The sequence below is a fragment of the Megalops cyprinoides genome, chromosome 15 (genome assembly GCF_013368585.1).
Source record: "Megalops cyprinoides isolate fMegCyp1 chromosome 15, fMegCyp1.pri, whole genome shotgun sequence".
Taxonomy (NCBI): domain Eukaryota; kingdom Metazoa; phylum Chordata; class Actinopteri; order Elopiformes; family Megalopidae; genus Megalops; species Megalops cyprinoides.
In genome coordinates this window covers 21,615,860-21,629,915 of record NC_050597.1, presented here as the reverse complement: position 1 = coordinate 21,629,915, position 14,056 = coordinate 21,615,860, and the positions used below count along the sequence as shown (strand labels likewise).

Sequence of the window (14,056 nt, the reverse complement as noted above, 5' to 3'; positions counted from 1 at the left end):
GTATGCAATGCAATGACATGTTTATCATGGAAACCATTGGTGATGTTTTTCAATCATCTACTGCAGTTTATAAAATATGAATGTAAGTAAATAAATGAGCAACAAATCAAACATATATCTCCAATTTACTGCTGCTGATACGTGCTTGAGATAGTTGCCAGATTAAGATTAGTCTCTTACTAAAGGTTGCTAATGGGGAGCAGTGAGCCCTAATGACAAGCCTGTCCTCCAGTCAGTCCGGAAGCAAGGGGAAATCCATCAGAGCCAAGGCCACTTGCACTAAACTAAGGGAAATTAATAATTCAAAATCAGCATCTTCATGTATATTTATGGGATGGTGCTGCTGGTGGAGAAGGTTTGGGAACAAGTCGCATCCAAGAAACGACAGTGATCCCCTGACCAGGGAAACCTGGTAGAGCATGGGGAGACAGTGGGATACACAAACAGGACGGGACCTGCGGTGGGTCACCCTGGTCCTGATGCATTGGAGATCCGTTCCTTTTTTATTCCATTCAAGATCTCAATAAATCAACTGGATTTATTTTTCTGCCAAGATTATGCAGGTGACCATGTGCTCCCACCCCTGCTGTACAATATACACTTCCTAATTTAAAGTTCCAAAGAATCTAATGAAACTATTTTTTATGGATGTCAGAATGCGTCAGCATGCTCATTTCGCTCATGCACACCCATTTCCTCCACTCACATTTTTCTCAAAACAAACACCTTGAGGTTTGAGGACTCAGAACAGATTTAGTCTCTCATCTTATTAGTCATCTGCACGTCTGTGGAGATATACTTCGTCTTCCTCTTTCATGCTTCCTGCAGCAAGGCATTGTGGGACGACCCAGTGCTGCATAGTGGGCTCCTGTTCTTCCCCATAAACAGCATGGCAGCCTCTACAGCCAAGCTGCAGCATGCTCCAGATCTGTGAACGTCAGCAGAGAAATACAGGTAGCGGACTGAGCCTGTTATCACGAAGAGAGCTTAATGAATAGGCCTCCTTTTATGTAAAGAAGAAAGAGACAGATGGGTTTTCCTCCTTTGTGTGACATGCCAGCGTGCAATAAGCACACTATTGATTTTGAGGACATCACTTCATATCAATCAGTATTTGGACTTGCACATGCAGTATACTAAAGATGGGTGCAAATGCCCGCCAATTCAAATCGCAAAATTTGACAGCATATTCTTAAATAATGTTTTTAAAAAGAATGTATTTATGTAATTCAGTTTTTTATTTTTATTATTCTGTTATTATTTTTTTATTTATGTAATTCCAGATTTACAAATCAAGGTGAAGTAATGTGGTTTAAGGGGTTCTAGGCTTTATTACATCATCTATCACTTTTATTTACAGGATTTAATCCACGTATTCTCCAGTTTTACACTGCTTATTTCTGAATAGCTCAAGCAGTTGCACAACAACGTTGAAAGAGCAGGCCCCGTATTACCTAGTGAATATGTCTACTGAGGCAAGGCGCATTCACAGAGCATTTTAATTAAAGGAGCTAGAGCAGAATGCTTTCATAAATATATTTCTATACTGCTCATGGCTTTTGTGTGCCACCCATCGCAATGCGTGGTGCTGCTCATCAAGGCTACGCTCCAGAGCACATGTCTCTGTGAAACTAAATCAGTTTCTGTACAAAGAGCCAAGTGTCTGGAAGAGTTTGTTTGAATACGCTCAAGGTCTCACAATAATGTTGTGAGGTTCCGCACCTTATATGGAACACTTATTTGAAACATGACAGAGCAATGCCTGTCTTTTGATATAACAATCCTTCGAGAAAAAATTATATACTTTTTAAAATGTAGCATTGGCCTTTCCAACTTATCTAGACCTCTTTCACTAATGTGCAAGTTTTTGTGGGGAAGGGGACAGGCCCAGGTTAAGTCCAGTTTTACACAAGCAGCTGTTTATTTTGGAGAAACCAATGTATTTACGGAATAGGGCCTCTGCCATATCAAGCTGTTTTTTCCCCGTCAATCATTGTCAGTTTCCTCACTGATCTGTAATTATTACGCCATATTATTAAGGCTGCAATTACGGTGAATGTCTGATTTTGCACATTGATTATATGCGTCTTCTGCCACTCTCAGGCCTGGGAGAGCACTTTCAAAATCTGTATTTTACAAAATCGTTATTTACGGTTTGGGAGTAAATGACGGGATTGGTATTTTCTGCTCAGTTGAGCCTCATTCGCTCTCCCTGTCTCTTTCTCTCTTTCTCTCTCTCTCTCTCTCGCAAGCTAAAAATGGCAAGCATGGGCTGCCAGCGAGCATGACGCTTGCACTCTCCCTCTGCATATGCATGTCAAAGCCAGAAACATCTGAACCAACAGGGCTGCAGAGAATCTCCTTATACTTCTGTGACCTCAGAGGTTGAGTAAGCCGTACCCAGCCTGATGAAAATAAACCAGAGGGCTTCGTACTGGCTGATATGGATTGGAATGCTGAACCCTGCCTGTGGAGAGGCAGTCCTTTTGGCATGGGGTGCCAGGGAAGGGGATAAAGGCTTTGGATGCTATCAGTGCCAGAACTTCATTTTTGGTGTTACTGAAAATAAACGAAACCTTGAAAGACCAAAGAGTGTGCGGGTCCCAGTTTGACTGTGAGATACATGGTGGATTCCAGGCTATCAGATGCCAGCTGGCCTGTCTTGGCTCTCTGCTCAAATGAGGGCCGAGAGAGAGAGGCACCTGCTCACAAAAGCCATTTCTTGGATTTAGGTCACTGCAAAGGACCAGGCTTTCTTACGTGGAGCGAGCAGGCTGGACAGAACATCATGATTCCAAAAATGGAAAGAGCTTTCTGATTCCAGTTCATGCCTCCAACAGAAGCATCAGAACTCCTGAACAACATTCTAACACTACTCACAAACTTTCACAGGAAAATTAAAATACTCCAATTCTGATTTCACTTCCATTAGAACAGCTGACTGACAGGCAATGACTCGCCAATCAGAGCTCATTAACTATGAATGTACACCAGTAAAACAGAAACACAAATATCATGCCAGGTGTTACAACATGCAAAAAGGAATCTAACCTAAAATGCCCCCAAATATTAGCCCTTACTTGTTCTAACTAGTTTTATAGGCAAAAAAGGGCAGGAAGTATATTCCACCTTGAACAGTTTGCTGAAGATGAGTTGTTATGGAATTATGACATCATCAGGCCACAACAGGAGTTTTTCACTCGGACTAGAAAATTAGGGTAGGCTCAGACAGAAGATACATAAACTGTTTGATCACTGGTGCAAGTCAAGCAAAGTCAAGCAGTTATTTTAAAAGGTAAGAAAGTTAATCCAAAGAGTATTATAACATATTTGTATAAACATAAAAGTGATGGACTGAAGAGAGCTGTTTTTGTTGCCAGCGATTACGAAGGAGCACAAAAAAATCTCAGTCCATCTTCAAGAAGGACTCTTAAGAATGAGCTATTGTCGCATTTCTTGCCAAAAATTCAAAAAGTCTCTGCTGATGGAGCTGAATGTCAAAGACAAGGAAAAATATTAGTGCTGGAGGCTGCAGAAGAACAAGAAGAGTGTTCAGACTGTCTGTTGATTCGGTATATTGCTGCTCAATTTGATAGTGATCTTCCCTTATATTTAGTGGGTTTAGTGTCCGTGGTAGGGCGGGTGGATTTTCCTTCAGAAGGCCCTTTACTGCCTACTGGTACTGCAACTGATTGGACTCTGTAATTTTGCAGGGTGCAGTTTGGTCTTTACATTCAGCTGACCCCAGCACATTTCCAGAGTTAAGTTCCCTAGAGACGTATGCTCCAGTACAAGGTGTTGGTGAGAATTTGGGATCTGTGCCTTTTCAAAAAAAAAAAAAAAAAAAAAAAATCAGACAAAGTCAAAGATACCATATGCTTAAGTGAAAATGTGTTGGTCCCACACTGTCTATGCAATGAGTCATGCTCACATTAGCTTATGATCCTGATGGTGAGGATGTTTGTGAATCTCCTTTTTGTCTGATGTTGCTGTAATACAGTAGTCTGAATCTGACAGACTTCAAAGACCTCAGTGTAATGTTGGCTGAAATATTCTAGCTTAAAGATGATGAAAAGGGAAATGTGCTCTGTTGCAACACTTAACAAAGGAATAAAGGAAACAGCAAATCGGTCCAACCAACTGAATGCCTACTCTGCTTCTGTAACTGGTTATTTTTGCTCCAGTCTTCCAGTGTTAATTTTCTGTGTTAATTTGCATGATACAACACCATACATCTTTAAACCATTGGTCCATTTTATGGTTATGTTTTTCAGTTTTTTTCAATGCACAGCATTATATTTAGTTCTCGAAGGGGAGTTGTGTTCAGTTGTTAATTGGTTATTGTAACGCCACTTTGAACATGCTGGCAATTAAAATCTCATTCAAAACGATTCCCTCAAGCTATTACTGGCTGAGTACAGTGTGAGTGAATACAGTAATTCGGCAGAATGACTATATATACAAGCAACCATAACATAAATCAAAAAACAAATTGAGGCATTGATAATGTTGTTTTCTGGAGCATTAATGATCAGTTCCTGTGACCAACCTTAACCCTTTCATGGAGGGTGGAAACATAAAAGAATCCAAAAGAATACCTGTTATTTATTTACCTTATCTAATGTCTCCATTTTTTATGGTTTTTTTTCTTCAATAAAATTCACAACACCATAAACAATCTATAATCTCCTAAGATTACAGGGTTTAACTGGTCTTGCCAGTTAGTTGACTCATAAGTACCTTTCAACAAAAAAACATCTAGCACTTACTTTCTGCAGTCACGGTTGAGTACATCATCAAAGAATGCAAAGAAAAGACGTTAACATCCTTAGGAGGCTGTCTATAAAAAAAACCTATTCTCCATTGCTGTTTGCGGATATTGGCTTGGTAGAAGAATGGCCATGGAAATGGCTTTGACTCACCTCCAATCAAGCATAGCCCAGTGATTCCTTCAAGCTTATTAGCCACACCCTGAGGGGGCAAAGCGTCCAGGCCTCTGGCCTACCAATCCAGTATGAAAGCAACCCAATTCTGTTCTTTCTTTTCTTCCCAAACACGCGATCACCACAGGGCCCCGAACGCTTGCTGGATTAAGTGCTATTGCCTTTTTCAAAGGCCTTCCTTTCTTGTTCTGCAGTGAGTGGGCTGGAAGTGCACTCTGGGCTCTGTCATCGTCACCTGCTTTAGGACAACAACACTTGAGGAAGTCACCGCTCCCCCGGTCCCCGTGCCCAGGACACGCACAAAGAATCTAACAGAGATAAAAGCCCACCGTCTTCACTGACCCGCATGAAACCCGGCCATCTGCTCTGTGTCTGTCTGCACGGAAACTGCTTTTAACTCACTGTATGCCATGGTACAGGGCACACATTATTCCAGCCACTTAAAAGTCAACAACACATGACCATTTCAGGAACTGCCAACATCATAGAACAGAACTTACCACTCCACCTTTGTTATGAAACAGCTTTGATTGTACCCATGACCTAGAGGGCTATAACAATGAGTGCATATGAATAAAATGTACCTTGAAGGAAGCGATCAATCAGATGTGATCCTTCCTCCTGCCACTGCTGTGGCATGCAACTCAGAATGAAACTCAGATGCAATAACTAAACCAGCAGGGCCCATTTGAAAAGTGATATGTTTTCATAGCTTCTTTGCTGGCCACTCTGCCTGAAGAAATTTCACAGAACTCTGGTGGATCACAACAAAACAGCAGTGGCATACAGCATTAAGGAGAATGTACATCTCCGATGACCACAAATGAACTAAAAAAAAAAATCAACACAGTACGTGCACAGTACACCGGGAACAGGAGGACTAATGCAAAAGAAATAGCAAATTTGTCACCAAAACCAACTCAGCAACGGGTAAGATTAATACTAATGAAAACCAAACAATGACCAAGAAACGGGAAATCAATGGGTTTGGACAAGACTAACACAAAGGGGAAAAGAACAAGCAAATGGATAATCTTAAGGAGAGTTTAAAGGGGACTGACCTGCTGGGGTTCGCGTGGGGTCGGTTGCTTGCTCCGGCGGCTTGAGGCGGTCGTCGTGGTGATCTCCATGATGGAGGTGGACGTCTCCGAGCGGTTGGCCGTGGCGCTGGACTGGGGCGTGATGGACGAGGGCGACTCGCCCACCAGGCGCACACTGCCCTCGGTCTTGATGTTGGGGTCCCCCTCCACCGCCATGTTGAATACCTTCAGCCCGTTGTAGTAGAGGCCGGACATCTGGCCCTGGAAGGGGCGGCTACGGTCCCGGCCCCCGATTTTTATGGTGGTTTGACTGTTGAAGATAGTAAGCTGCCGCCCTGCAGGAAACAACGTTACACACATACGAGAGTGCTGAACTGCGGACTCTGCCGCTCACAGTGAGAAAGAAAAAGAAGAGTGATGAGAAATAATCGCGTCGGCGAAAGAGACGGATTATTTGCCCAGCTGCTAATGAAAGCGATAAATTACTTGTTGCCAGTGCTGGCCCCTGTAATTTATCCCTGTTGCAATGATGGGATGCTTATGAAATGCAGATTCAAAGAAAATTAGAAAATATCTACAAAATAATAATAAAAAAGACATTCAGAACAAGTCTTAAATCAATGTAGTTTTGCTAGAAGGACAATCAAATCAATTTTAAAATGAAACATTTTACAGAGAAAAAAAGAAATAGTCAAATTAGTTGTTAGAGCCTTATCAGAATTGCTTTCATTGAAAGTAATGTAATATACAGTATAAAAGTCAATTCATTTTTCATATTAATAGGATAATTGTGTAAAGTAGTTTTTTATATATCATATATGTGATTCATCATTTGTAATATTCATTTGCATGAAGCTGATATAAATCTTACATTACACATTTTATCCCCAATTATTTCACAATAGTGTAGTAGCTGCCCAAGCTGTTAATCTCTGAAAAATGGATGACATGGTGTCCCAAGTGATAAAAAAAAAAAAACATATTTTGGACATATTTTCCTAGCTCAGCTACTCAGGATATCTAAAAATGCCTCTTGGATTATCACAATGATTTCTTAAAATCTTTCTTACTTTTTGATGTGTTTGCCTCCACTTCATAAAATCTTTGTTTATTAAAAATATTAATGGTATGTGTATACAGTGAGAGACCTCTAAGAGCAGTTAAGGTAAGAACAAACTGAAATAGCAGTATTTTTCACCCATGTAAGAACTGAACTGAGACACAGCATACGTTAGTAAATCAGTCTCTATTTCCTCTACCCCAATGATAACTTTGATTGCCTTTTAGCAAGAGCAGAAGGAATTTAAACCTATATTTATATTACACATAAATATGACTTTAATATGAAGCACAGAACAAATGAGTCATTCATGGCATTAATTCCATTGAAAAGTAACAGAAGAGCAAATCATATAAACAACAAAAAATAAAAAAAAAACTAATCATGACAGTTTTCATTTGAAATACAATTAGATTTTAGCACAGACATAAAAAGCATGCAAAAAATTAGTGTTTTGATTTTTTAAAATGCATTTTCTTTTTCTGAATACCCTCTATATATTTACAAGATTTGTTAAAGGGACTCCATTTCTGATGCCAATTAATATTGCACTCTATTTATTACAGCTATCAGTTTAAACAGTGCGGTTTCCATCATTCATAGTAAATAGAAAACATACATGTATATATGTATATATAAGTATGTGTGTATATATATAATATATATATACATATATATTATAATGTACTATAAATATAAATATATATATGATTTGCTTATTGGACCTTTTTTTAGTTGATCATTTAGATGTTTACAGCAGGGAACAACAAGACTATGAATACTTTATTGATATTTTGTTAATATTGTTAATATTACTTCAGGAAGTTGAGTTAGAATTATATTTACAGTCCCTTTAACCTGAAGTTAACAGGAAATACGTATTAAACAGCTGGTGTTCCTTAATAGAAGAATACATTATTATGCAATGTGTGCAAATATTACAAGCTACATTTTGCAGTTTTAAATGGTTTTGTTTTATTTAGTTTTACTGGACATTTATATTTTTTAGGTTTATTGGTGTTACAAAGTATTACTTGGTTATGTTCAAATTATTTTTATTTGAAGTTTTAATCAATGTTTTTACCTTTGTCGAGTAGCCATTCGTCAACTACTCGACCAAGTCGATATGGGATTCGCTGTCTAGCAATCGCCAGGCGTTCGTTATCATTGTTGCCTTTAAAGTTTAAAGAGACATTTCATTGGTTAAAATCTGTAAGGTCAAAGGTTAAATGTTAATACTTAAAGCTTGAGCTATACAACTGCCACAAGAGTTTTTTGTAAGTTTTTGGAAGTTTAAAAACAAAGCTACCTACAACATTTCATTGATCAAACCTTTTCACTCAATCATTTAATTTTATTTTATCAAACAAATTATTCCTATATTAATTGAGAATTAGTATGCTGTCCTCTAAGTTAATAATGTTAAGTTATAAACCAACACAAACCACAAATTTAAACATATACATATCATATATCTACAAAATACTCTCATTTTCATTTTCTTTTTTCACTTTTTTTCTTTTTTTTGGCAGATTTTTAGCTAGTTAAACATTGCTCAGAAGAAACATCTTTTTTAATTTATTATTTGTAAAATACATTCAACCTTTTGCACCCAGTTAGTGGTTTAGAGAAGAACACATGATATCTATCAAACATATTTTCATCCATCTTCACTAAGAAAGGACACTAATTAGCAGATAACAATAGATTAACAGTAAATTCAATGATGAGGAGACTTGAAATTTTCAGAATCAAGACAGGAAAAAAATGAAATCATTAGGTAGCTGAAAGAATCACACACATACATCATACAACAAAGCTAACCTGACTGAGGTGGCTTTGACAAAAGCTTCAGACTTCAGCATAAACAATACCCAACATACTGTGAGAAAATATTGTTTCTGCACATACTGTTAGTAAGAAACCCTTCTCTCATATCCTATTTTTTATGGAACTGCTGACTGCACAACTGAGATAATTACCAATACCCAAGAAGCAATCTTCTCACATTTTATTGAAGTTCACCCCAGTGCCCCGTGGATTTGAATTCTTGTAAATATACACTACATTTTCATAAGAGCCTCTGAATAATTAGAAGTTGTAAAGCACCTCACTGAGCAAAATACAAGGCAGAACATGAAAAATGCTTTCCTGTTTAATGATACAATACTTACAATTTGTTTGCAGGAAACTCACATGTAAATTGAAATGAATTTTATGTCTTCCCTGTCATCACTGTGCATGTATGTGTATGTATATGTGCATACATGTGTGTGTGTGTGTGTGTGTGTGCACTCAAAAGGTTCACTTTAAGTGGGCAGAGAAGATGACATGAATTACAAAGAAATTGTGTGAGCCCACAAGAAGAGAAGGAGAGAATGAGAGAGAACTTTATTTGCCATGGTGAAGTTCATCTGGCAGTGCAGGATTGAGGAAACATTTCTTGATGTCTGGATCCCCTTTGTCATGACGAATAGCCTTCACAAAAAAAAGAAATAAAGAAATCAAAAGAAAGAAACAAATCCCTGAACAGCGGTGTGCGTCTGAGTGCCTTTCCCCTGTGACATTGTCTTCCTAGATTGAATTCCCAGCCGCTTCATTCTTCCAGCAGATTGACAATGTTTTGTCACATCCAGCTGCATTAATTCTGTCTGAGCAGGTAGGGTTCAGGGGAGTAACGGTAATTTAGTGGAATGGCGGGCAGACGAGGACGGACGAGAGAGAAAGGTCGGCACGCCAAATAGGATCCCAATACGGCCCAGCTGAATGGAGGGACGGAGCTGAGAATTCTTTTAATCACATCTTTATGTGTGCAGGGGACAGGGGGAGGGGGGTGCCACGCGCCGAGCAGAGGGTGCATGAGAGCGCCTTCCTCTCCCTCTCTCGCCGGACTGTAAAGGCAACGTATAATACCTTTTCTGTTGTGTGAAATGAAGGAGTTGGCGAGGCGAAGTGGGAGAGCCGAGACAGCTGCCGACCTCGACGGAGAGTCGATGAGAGACCAAGTGTGGGAGAGAGACATTGTGACATCATTCCTTAGAGAGACACGGATCGCCACTCTGGCTCCTTTGCTGTGCGCACTGCTCAAACGCTATTTTGCAAAGCCCCACCGCAGGGCTGGGGGCATCCGCACCTGCATTCTTGAGGCGCTCTGCGCTGGCCTCTCTGACATACGCTGCTGCATTCCTTTAAAAAATGAAATCACCTTGTGGAATGATCAAAATCAAATGGCGATCAGTTTACCATTATTTTCTCTACTTTGACAAGGCTTCAAGCATTCCCAGATAAGGACATGGAGTTACACGCTGGCGGAATGAGAGCCAGCAACCTTGACAGGTGTAATGGAGCATGCTTCTATCATGCGCATGAGATGCTGTCCACAAGATGAGGTATCGACTTGAGTCAGAGAGCGCCTGATTGGGCCAGAGTCTGGCTGACCAGCGGCTGCTCCTCCTGACCTCCTCTCAGTCTGTACATGAGGCTGCAGACTTACTCACCGCACCCAGGTGAAGTGTGTGGAATAGTTATGAGGTTATCAGCCTGAATAAAGATGTGTATGCATGTGTGCGCTTCTGTGTGAATGAACAATTGACTTGGGCTTTGATGCAATCAATGTCACACCTGTTCTGTGTTTAATCTAACACAACTTGAGGGACAAAAAACTCACCGTGTGGGAGTACCATATTTGGAAATATTCATTCCACCAAAATGTCACATGGGTTCCAAACATAAATGATGGGAGAAAAATAACTGGGAAAAAAATGGAATGAAAAACTGGGATGGGAGACCAGGGGCCACAGGGGCTGCTGGGAGTGTGTGGCCGCTGACGCCGCATCATCACCTCTGTCACATCCATGTGACAGCGCTGAGGGCGTGGGTCGCACCTCCTCTCTCTCACCCCGGCTCCTACAGAGGCCAGCGCCCCCTCCCCGACACCCCGGCGTCCCAGCAGAGAAGGGGTCAGCGATGGTGTGCGGACGCGCCCGGGGTGGGACACGAGAGACGGGAGCGGCGCTGCGTGTCGGAGAGGACGCGGCGCGACGCGGCCCCCGGGACACGCCGGCCCTCGCTCCGCTGTTATTCCCTCACTTATTTACGGCTTCTTTCTCCTCGTCCCTCCATGAGGCCTTGACAGTCAAAATTCTATTTGTATGTTTATGCCTCCCAGACATCTTCCGACAAAAGAGTAATCTCTTTCAAAATGACAGGATTTAAAAAAAAAAGTGTACACAGTCTCCTTTTCATGCTATTGGCAAGCCGTGTAAACACAAAGTGAGAATCCTGAGAGAGTGAAAGAAAGAGGGAGAGGTCTGGAATGGGGATAAAAGGCACACACACACACATACATGCACACAAAGCGAATCCTGGCACAGGTGCCCGCAGTCCCACTTCTTCCCAGGAGCATACAGTACGGTCGCCTTGCTTTCTCTGTCTTGGCATGTGGAGAGTGTTCCTCACGCAGCATATGGAACAAAAGTAGAGCGCTTTCACAAAGCTGAGGGCAGCAGATACCCGGCGAGCCGCTGGCGAGTCTCTCCTGCCTCTCCCGCCTCCCCGCTCCCGCCTCCCCGCACCCAGCGTCTTTGTTTCCTCCTCAGACAGAACCTCCTCTCCATCTTTCTTAACATTGGGTTAATTAAGTGTGAATGTAATCGGGCCCTGATCGTGTATCGATCTCCCCGCGAGGAACGGCGTGCCAAGGATGGCGGGTTTATTTAACAATGCCATTATCTGGGGCCCCCCGATTGTGTTCAAGCACCCATTCATCTACCTGGGCTACCGAATGGTGCACTGCCTGGCGCGGGCTCCGGGTCCCAGAACGGGGCCGCTTATCTCGCCGGGCCAGACTGCACCGCGGAGCCTGAGCGTCTCAGGTGCTCCGGCCTGACCCACACGCTATTTGTTCTTGGTTAATAAAGAGGTCCGATAAGGCCGCGCTTTATCTCATTACAAGCCTACGGACGCACCCCTGACGAAATGAGCAGAAATGCAAATCGCCCCGCCGAACAGAGGGCAGACATCAAAAGGAGAACAACAGCCGGGGAAGAAAAACATTTCAGAAGCTTTACACACACAAAAACAGCCGCTGTTTATTTTTAAATGGACAGTAATGATTGGTCGCCGAAGTGCCGCGGTGACTTAACACATTAACAGAGTCACGGAGGACTCCTAAACCCTCCGCTAAAGTACTACACTTGGCAGCCTTGCCAACAGCATACAGTGGCTGACTATTAGATCTCCTGCAGCGGCGGATTTCACCAGCGGCGCCCTGAGCGCTCATCCCTGACTGGAGAGCACAAAGCAGAGAGAAAGTGAGAGAGAAAGAGAGAGCGCTGTCAAGGCGACATGCTCTGATAAAGTACTGAAGTACAGTGAGAGGGGCTTGCTCCATTATCACGGTGTATGCGGCCAAGTCGGTGGCGGCGGTGGCGCTGGTGTCTCCCGCCCCCTGCCTGCCCCGTGGCCCTGGCAGAGCCATTGTGATGGCATTACTTCCACCGCCGAGGCTCGGGCGGGAGAGAGCTTTCAGCGCGGGCCGGGCATTGTGTGAGGCATAAAAGCAGCGGGGGGAGGAGCGGCGGGGCGCTCCGGCAGACGTCCCACGCTCGCCACGGCGGTAATTGGGCTAAGAACCTCTAATAGCCCCCGAGTACCCAAGATGTGACTCTTTAATGAGATTATGGGGGTAGTATGTGTGGCGTAATTGTTCCTTGATTCGTGACAATGGTGGGGCTGGGGGATTGGGGATGCTGCCCCTCGCCTGTTTAATCCCTCCCTTCCATCATCATCATCATCATCATCATCACCATCACCATCATCGTAGTCGTCATCATCATTACGGTTATTACGATTATCATTATTAGGTTCCCCTGACTGAAACATGATGGCCAGCTGTGGGTTGCCATTAGAACGGTGAAGACTGCACTGCTGAGCCAGGAACGAGGAGGTGGGGGTTACTTTGCAAAGGGACTCCAATGCAATGAGCCATACCATTGTACAGTATTAGGCCGCGTCGGGTCTTCCTCCTCTGGCCAACAACAGAACGGACAGAGACCGGACGTGGACCCGCAGAGAGGTTGCTATAGCAACTACTCAACGGAAGCAGCACCAGTGATGCTCCTGTGGCTGGAAGAGGTCGGGGTCATGTGCATACGGTCTGTGGTTGATGGACGGGTGTGCGGGATGGGGGCTGGGGACATTTTAACATGTTCACACCCCTACCCGCTTGCCATTTAGCAGGAAGCAGCATTATCAATGATTTAGTTGTCTATCTCAGTCCTTTACCTCTTAATGTCAGTTTACCGTGGTTATCTTTGCTGTGTGCACCTTGCTAATCCCCTCCATTTTCAGAAGGTGCTGCACCTTCTTATCTGCCTCTGCGCATGCCCAGCTATTCTGCGGGGTTTCAGCACCAGCACGGGCTTCCTTTCCAGCAGCAAAGTACAATATCAAAATCAATGCTGGGCCCCTTTTTTCAGCTTGATGTAAAATATAAGAATATGTAATTACTTGATGTGCAACAGGTCGTTCATATCTCTCCTCTCCCTGCCTCTCGTCAAAAATTCATTTGGGTTATCAGTGTTTTTTTTTTTTTTTTTTTTTGAGAAGCACAGTCAATCAAATCCTGATTAATGCAAGACGACCACAACTAATTCTACCTCGTTTTTATTCGAGAACTTGAAGAGAGAACAAGAGAAGAAGGGAAATGCAGTGAAGTTAATATTCATTTTTATTCCTGTCAGTGAATGTTTAACTGTGCATCTAAAAGCTGCTGTTCTCACGGCATGTAGCCCTTGCCACACAGAGACTGGAGTTGGGAAGCCAGCTCCTCAAATGAATAATGCAATATGGCCAACTTCAGATCCTCAAGTGCGATACCAGTAAAAAAAAGGTTTCAAACATGTTCTGTATTGAGAACTGTAATATTACTGGCAATAGCAGCCTTAACGTGGCATTACAGTTCAGTTAAAGCTATTCGGTATACAGACAGAACTCAGGCTTGGAAAACAGAA

At 42.5% G+C, this 14,056-nt stretch overlaps 1 protein-coding gene across 25 annotated transcripts in view; it reads right to left on the bottom strand.

The window, feature by feature from the left end:
• Positions 1–14,056, bottom strand: part of LOC118789872 (neurexin-1a) — a 307,259-nt gene that overhangs the window by 44,700 nt on the left and 248,503 nt on the right. For 18 of the 25 annotated variants that reach the window (XM_036546568.1, XM_036546567.1, XM_036546570.1 and 15 more), the window contains 2 exons: positions 8,128–8,217; positions 6,005–6,318 (listed from right to left, as the gene is read on the bottom strand). In XM_036546568.1, the coding sequence (XP_036402461.1) occupies positions 6,005–6,318; positions 8,128–8,217 (404 nt within the window). The remainder of the gene's footprint in view (positions 1–6,004; positions 6,319–8,127; positions 8,218–14,056) is intronic. The other 7 variants (XM_036546584.1, XM_036546585.1, XM_036546586.1 and 4 more) reach the window with 1 other exon arrangement.